This window comes from Otolemur garnettii, unplaced genomic scaffold (genome assembly GCF_000181295.1).
Source record: "Otolemur garnettii isolate 467f Iridium unplaced genomic scaffold, OtoGar3 scaffold00008, whole genome shotgun sequence".
In the NCBI taxonomy this organism is placed as follows: domain Eukaryota; kingdom Metazoa; phylum Chordata; class Mammalia; order Primates; family Galagidae; genus Otolemur; species Otolemur garnettii.
In genome coordinates, this window is record NW_003852403.1 from 12,196,330 (window position 1) to 12,204,451 (window position 8,122).

Consider the following 8,122-nt stretch of genomic DNA (forward strand, 5'->3'; position numbering starts at 1 on the left):
AAAAAAAAAAAAAAAAGAATTTACTTTTAATAAATATTAATGCCCAAGTGTTGATTTTTTTAAAGCTTCTAGATTATTTTAATATGCAACTAGGGTTGAAAATCATTGATTGGGGTTATGTGTGTGAATATTTGGCACTTAGTACTAGATCAATGTACTTGATTATATACATAGGTTATCCTATATACTTTATAAATAAAGTACCTGTAATTTTAAGGTGGTAATAGGTGCAATAGTAGCCATACTTACAGTTATAATAAAAGTACTGTGATCAGATTCATTACAAGAATGCCCCATGGGTTGAACAGGATGAAACTATGCCACACACAGAGAATAGAAGTTTCTGTCTTACTGTTTTATAGGACAGAGAATTTAGGAATCAAGCAGAGTGCATGAAGAAAAGAATTATTTGGGATTTGGAAAGTCGCTGCTACATTGATCCTCCTGCAGTGGTCAGGTAGGGAGAGGAAGAGAATATGTCTAACCAACAAAGTCTATAGGTGGGAAAAAATACTACTTTTGCTAATTTTATTTATATTTGAGTGAAAATGATTTGAGACTTTTTCTTATACCTATCTGTATCAGATATTTTGATCATCTGTTACAAACAGTGGCACCAAGCACTGGGCATGGTGGCTTATACCTATAATCCCAGATCCCAGGAGGATCTCTTGATACCAGAAGTTTGAGACCACCCTGGGCAATATAGCAGACCCCCAACTTGAAACAAACAAACAAAAAATACAGGCAGCTAGTGATGGTGACTTAACAAAGGTGAATGCTTATTTCTCTCTTATATGAAAGAAGTTTAGAACTGGTTACATAGTGTCATCAGTCATCAAACAGGCTCAGTCTTTCTTTAGGAGTTCTCCTTTCTTGATATGTGCTTTCTATCTGCAAGGTTGTCTCATGATTCAAAGATGGCTGCCAAAGCTAACACCTGCACAAATTCCTGGCAGAAATGTGGAAGAGCAGAGTGGTTATGGATTTAAAAAAAGACGAATTCTAGCTGTCTTAGCCCCTCTTACAGAACCTTGCTGGAAATGAAGAACCTTTCCTCCCCCTGTCTACCTCTTATATTGTCTGTGGGTTTGCCTGAGAATTTCTTCTTAAATAGAGTCTGGGTTTTGCAGCCCTCTCAGTTTGTTTTTTTGTTTGTTTGTTTGTTTGTTTGTTTTTAGAGACAGAGTCTCACTTTATTGCCCTGGGTAGAGTGCTGTGATGTCACAGCTCACAGCAACCTCCAACTCCTGGGCTTAGGCGATTCTCTTGCCTCAGCCTCCCATGTAGCTGGGACTACAGGTGCCCCCCACAACGCCCGGCTATTTTTTGTTGCAGTTTGGCTGGGGCCAGGTTCTAACCCACCACCCTCGGTATATGAGGCCAGCGCTCTACCCACTGAGACACAGGCGCTGCCACAGCCCTCTCAGTTCTAATTCACTGTTACACAGATTATGTTGGAAACCTGTTGATGTGGTGGCAAATTATTGGGGAAGAGATGTTCTATAATCCTGTGATTAAATCTCAGTATTTTAATAGGTTTGAGTCCCTGAGCTTTGACTTTCAGAAGTGTTTCATTGTCTTTTTTTCTTCCCCTTATGTGAGACAAGAAGGCTAGATAGGGCTAAAGTTGTCTAATTGCCATTCCCTCAGATTAGGTAAAGTAGTTTCCTTTAAAGGTTAGGACTTTGATATTGTCAACAAACCTATACATTTGTAAAGGAGAGCTTTATTTCTTATAAAGGGTGGTAGAGAACTCTATTTCTTACAGAGGGTTGTAGCCTGCAGGGTGGCTGGCCTACAGGCTAGGAAGCATAGCTTCCCACAGAGACCAAAAGCAAGTACTTCAAAGAAGAAAGGGTAAAACAGGAAATTATACGGAATGGGATAGTTAAGTATATATATCTAACAGGTTATAGGAGGACCTATGAATATTCATAGGAGGACCAAATGGAAGCATAGTAATCAAACATGCATGTTTCTTATAGCCCATGTTCACTTTGGGGTGCAGAATTAATATTTAAATGCAGTAAACTTAGGCTGTGTACATCAAAAGGTGTACACAGAGGTACCCTAAGCTCAGCCTCTGTGGACCATCCAGAACCAGTTCGTGTTTGATGGTCACTTATCAGGAAGGAGTACTGGCCAGTTGCGTTAAAACCGCAAAAAAGGGAGGCCAGTCTGGCTACAGTGTCAGGTGGTTGATTAAAATCTGTGGTAGAACAAGTCTTTCAACAGGGCTGGTTTCTGTTTAACTCTTAGGAAAGAACGTCTAATGGCAGTTATCAAGGGGCAGATATAATAAGGTGTCCAAACTCTAATCCTAATCCTATTGTGGAGGAGAACCTAGTTTCTTTCTTTTTTTTTTTTTTTCTCCCACAGACAATGTTTATTCCTCAAACTAGAGTCCAGTGGCACAATTCATAGCTCACTGCAAATTCTTCTGCTTAAGTAATCCTCCGACCTCAGCCTCTCAAGTAGCTGGGACTCCAGGCTTGTCTACCCATGCACAGTAATTTTTTTTTTTTTTTTTTTTTGTAGAGGTTGGTCTCAAACTCCTGGCCTCAAGCCATCTTCCCATCTCTGCCTCCCAAAGTGCTGAGATTACAGGCATGAGCCATTGTATCCAGCCAGAACTCAAGTTTTTAAGGTTTCTCTGATGTCCTCTTGGCCAGTAGAGGATCCATTTAGTCAGGTGAAGGGTTTAGGATTTTATTTTTATTTCATAGTATAGGAAACCGTCTGAATATATTTTGAAATGATATTTTCCCTGAAGGGCTATTTCTTCTGTCTTCAATATGAGAACCTGGTGGGTCACCTGGATTTAAAATCTATGAAAATGTGGGGACACCTAAGACTGGGCACTTTGGAGGTTTTAACCCTGTTAGACCACACTCAGTCTCCAGCAGTTCATCAGTATTACCATTAAAGTATTTCTACCAGTTACTGGCTTGAGTGGCTTCTGCTATTTTTAAGCTGATTGCAGTTGTAATCCTCTGCATTTGCCTATCTTTCTAAATTTCAAGTTGGCACTTTGCCCTATAATTTCAATTCTATGGTGAAGCTAAGAAATGTTGATTTTTTTATTTCACCAGCTCTTTTCTTTTTTTCTTTTTTTTGAGACAGAGCCTCAACCTGTCACCCTGGGTAGAGTGCTATGGCATCACAGCTCACAGCAACCTCCAACTCCTGAGCTCAAACAATTCTTCTGCCTCCATCTCCCAAGTAGCTAGGACTACAGGCATCTGCCACAACACCTGGCCATGTTTTTTTTTTGGTTGCAGCTGTCATTTTTGTTTGCCAGGCCCAGGCTGGATTCAAACCCACCAGCTCAGGTGTATGTGGCTGGTGCCTTAGCCGTTTGAGCCACAAGCACCAAGCCCACCAGCTTTTTTCTTATGAGTACAGGAGAGACTAAGCTGTGTCAGATTTGAAACTGGAACTCCCACTCTATATTCTCAGAAGAAATGAACATATTTTATACTATTTGCAAACTTGATTATTTCTTTAGAATAAATGATTAGAAGTAGAATTTTTATGGTCAAAGATTATGGACTTATTTATTTTGAGACAGAGTCTTATTGTCACACGCAGTATAGTGCCATGATGTCATAGCTCACAGCAACCTCAAACTCTTGGACTCAAGTGATCCTCTTGCCTCAGCCTCCCAAGTAGCTGGGACTACAGGTGCCCTCCACAATGCCCAGCTATTTTTAGAGATGGAATCTTGCTCTTGCTCAGGCTGGTTTCGAACTCGTGAGCTCAAGTAATTCACCCACGTTGGCCTCCCAGAGTGCTAGGACTACAGGTGTGAGCCACTGTGCCTGGCCTCTATTATGGACATTTTTAAGGCTTTTGATTCATGTTGCTAAATTGCCCTCAAAAATGTATAATTTTCTTCTGCTAGCAGTCAAGTAGGATTATTTTTGGAATTTTGTAGACTTGGGAGGTTAAAAAAAACACCAGCCTACTAAAAAATTATATATGTGTACACACACACACACACACACATATATAAAGAATATTTACCTTTGACGTAAATTATACTGACTCCATTTTTGCAAATCATGTTAATGGGCTGATTTTTTAATTTGCAGTTTTCAGAAGCGAATTGCTGATTGTCGGCTTTGGCCTGTAGAGATCACAAGAGTTCCTGTGGCTACTGCACCCAAAGGGAAAGGTGGCAAATTTGATAAGGTAAATATGTTCATTCAAAATTATTTATGAAAGAGATGCAGGATCAGATCCAACCTGTTATTCCCCTTCTAGTTCTGATACCAAAGAAAATGTGAATTGATATTGCTGTTATTTCTAATGTGACCAAATCATCCTGATTTAACCTAATCCTTTTTGGTTTTAGCGTTGAATGTCTCATGTCCCAAGAAACACCACTGTGCTGGGATAATCAGGATTATTTGCCACCCTAGCACCCTATTATTCACTAACAGATTTTTAGGCCTTATTCCAAGGTATTCTCTTATTCTGTAGCCCTTAATTATAGTTTTACTGTAGGCAAAACCTTGTGAAATAACCATTTATGTACATCAAAAGTGGTCAAATATTGGCAATATAGTTCAACCCAACACTTTTTTTTTTTTTTTGAGACAGAGTCTCAAGCTGTTGCCCTGGGTAGAGTGCCATGGCGTCATAGCTCATGGCAACCTCAAACTCTTGGGCTTAAGTGATTCTCTTGCCTCAGCCTCTCAAGTAGCTGGGACTACCTGCCACAATGCCTGGCTATTTTTTTGTCATTGTTGTTTAGCTGCCTGGGCTGTATTTGAACCCACCAGCCTCGGTGTACATGGCTGGCACCGCAACTACTGTGCTACAGGTACTGAGCCCTGATACATTTTTCTAAATTTCTTTCAGACTTAGCTATTTTAAATGTTTTTGTCTGCTAATTAGTATAATAGGGTTCATAAACATACTACTATTCTGAAAAGATATAGCTTTCATGAGCCTTGACCATGTCTTCTCTTGTTTTACTCATGCATGTCTGGTCTTCTCTGTTTGTTTAAAAACTCCCTGAGTGGGGCAGTGCCTGTGGCTCAGTGGGTAGGTTCAAACCCAGCCCCAGCCAAACTGCAACAAAAAAATAGCCAGGCATTGTTGCAGGCACCTGTAGTCCCAGCTACTTGGGAGGCTGAGGCAAGAGAATCACCTAAGCCCAGGAGTTGGAGGTTGCTGTGAGCTGTGATGCCACGGCACTCCACAGAGGGCGATAAAGTAAGACTCTGTCTCTACTAAAAAAAAAAAACTCTCTGAGGGGTAAAGGTTGTATGGGTCTTCCATAGTACTTACCAAGCATGATGCATGGCAGGTAGCAGATAAAAACTAAATTGATTTTTAAAATTGGGTTTTTTTGCCTAGTAAAAATGTTGCCACCATGTAACCATTTCCCTCTTTGTAGTATATTATATGTATTGGCTAACTTTCCTTAGATTTCTAAACTACATAACGTTATCACATGAACATAGAACATTTTTTTTTTTTTAAGAGACATAGTCTCACTTTGTCACCCTCAGTAAAGTGCGGTGGGAGTAGCTGGGACTACAGGCACCCGCCACAACCTGGCTATTTTTTTGTTGCAGTTTGGCTGGGGCCGGGTTCAAACCTGCCACCCTTGGTATATGGGGCCAGTGCCCTACTCACTGAGCTGCAGGAACTGCCCTTTTTTTGGAGGGGGAACAGAGTCTCACTATGTCACCCTCAGTAGAGTGCTGTGGCATCACAGCTCATAGCAACCTCAAACTCTTGGGCTTAAGCAGTTCTCTTGCCTCAGCCTCCCAAGTAACTGGGACTATAGGTGCCTGCCACAGCGCCAGTCTATTTTTTGTTACAGTTGTCATTGTTGTTTAGCTGGCCAGGGCTGGGCTCAAACCTGCCGCCCTCAGTGCATGTGGCTGGTGCCATAACCACTATACTACAGGTGCGAAGCCAAACATAGGACTTTTTAAGCTAGTTTCTAATTATTGTTATTGTAGGTGAAATAAAAGAGATTATTTTTAAGCTTGGTATTAAATATGTTTTTGTTCACTAAATTGATTTTTCTCTATAAAAATTTTCTATGACAAAACCATGCAAGCATTAAAAGTAATGTTAAGATATATTTATTACCATGTTTTTCATCATTGCAGTGGGAATTTAGATGAGATAGCAAATACATGATAGCAGACTGTCATTCGTCTTCCTTCATCCATGGCTGATATTGCTAATCAGTCAAAGCATTCTTTCCTTCTGAATCCAGATAAATATACAGAATCTTTCTCTATGAAGCATGCTAAAACATCTCCACCAGTTGATGAGAATTTAGGCATAAGTTAAAGCCTATTTTTTATCATTGGTCTAGATAATGTGTAAGGCCCCTCTCACTCATAGAAGTCTGTGAACTAATGTTTAAAAGCCTCAACTTCTGATTTATTTAAGTTTTTTTTTATAAAGCTTAATTTCTCCTAAGAAACAACATGGTCAAATAGACTTTTTGTAGAACATATGTATTATAAATTAATTTGAGTATGTATAGCCCCAGCTACTGCCTTTACTATTCATTAACACTGTTTATGTATATGTATATTTTCTCAGTGATCACAGTATTAATTTACCCATTTTGAAGAGAGAGAAACTGAGGCCCAAAGTCACATGACTTGTTACTTAGCAGAGTTAGTTTCTAAAACTTGTCTTTGAACTGCTGAGTCAGAGCTCTATGCCTTATGATACAGTACTTTTTGGCACTAACTACTCTCTGGTTTTATTCCTTTAGACTGAAGATGAAGGTCAGCTTTCATTTCATGGTGTGGCTTATGTTAATATGGTCCCATTGCTATATCCAGGTGTGAACAGAATTCGAGGAGCTTTTCATGTTTACCCTTACCTAGACAGTACAGTCCATGAAAAGGTAAGAAAAAATTGCACGAAAGACACCATCACAATTTATCCTTTATATATGTATATGCTTATATCTTTAGCATACACGTCTTTACTATTGATATTTAGAACCAGTTGGTATAGTGGGATATTAAATACATAGTATATAACTTCCTATCATCCTACCATTAGACCTTAGAAACTTTAGGATAATGAAAAGCCAAAAACTGGAAACAAGCAAAATCAACATCAATAGGTGAACAGAAAAATGAATCTATACAACGGGATACTATCTGGCAATAAGAAGGAATTAACTAATAATATTGGCAACAACATGGATGAATTTCACATCTATTATGCTAAATAAAAGAAGATAGGCTTGGCATCTATAGCTCAGTGGTTAGGGCAGCAGCCACATACACCGAGGCTGGGGGGTCTGAACCTGGCCTGGGCCTGCAAAACAGCAATGACAACTACAACAAAAAGAAAAAAAAAATCCAAGTGTTACATCAGGTGCCTGTAGTCCCAGCTACTTGGGAGGCTGAGGCAAGAGAATTGCTTAAACCCCAGAGTTTGAGGTTGCTGTGAGCCATGATGCCACAGCACTCTATGGAGGGCAACATAGTGAGACTGTCTCCAAAAAAAAAGTCAAGACAAAATAGAATAGGTGCTATATGATTCCATTTATATGCAGATCTAGGAAAATAATAACCTACATAGACAAAAACCAGAATAACGATTGCATGGGGACAGGGAGGGAGGGATAGATTATAAAGGACTGAGAAGAAAATATTTGACATGATTAAAATGTTTGTTATCTTGATTGTGATGGTTTTGTAGGAGTATATATGTCAAAACTGGTGGAATAATATATTTTAAGTATGCATGGCTTATTGTCAATCTCATCATGTTGCTTCCCAGGAGAAAGTGAGGATTTGTAAAACACAACAGTAAAAAAAATAAAAAAGAAAAAAAGAAAAGGTGGGTACCTGTAGTCCCAGCTACTTGGGAGGCTGATGCAAGAGAATTGCTTAAGTCTAAGAGCTGGAGGTTGCTGGGAGCTGTGATGCTACAGCACACTACTGAGGGTCACAAAACAAATAGTGTTATGTCATTATTATTAGAACAGCTGTTTTTCAAGAATAGATTCATGAAAGATCCATTATTTACACATCAACTGAGTAGTAAACTATTTCTATAACAGTAGCCTTTGAACTAGAAATCATACTTATGGAGACTTATCTTTTTTTTTTTTTTT

The 8,122-nt window shown here is 39.2% G+C and overlaps 1 protein-coding gene across 3 annotated transcripts in view; it reads left to right on the forward strand.

Moving 5' to 3' along the window:
* CFAP70 (cilia and flagella associated protein 70) overlaps positions 1-8,122 on the forward strand; it is a 103,097-nt gene that overhangs the window by 40,197 nt on the left and 54,778 nt on the right. For all 3 annotated transcript variants that reach the window (XM_023509565.1, XM_023509566.1, XM_003783561.3), the window contains 3 exons: positions 363-457; positions 4,098-4,197; positions 6,761-6,895. In XM_023509565.1, the coding sequence (XP_023365333.1) occupies positions 363-457; positions 4,098-4,197; positions 6,761-6,895 (330 nt within the window). The remainder of the gene's footprint in view (positions 1-362; positions 458-4,097; positions 4,198-6,760; positions 6,896-8,122) is intronic.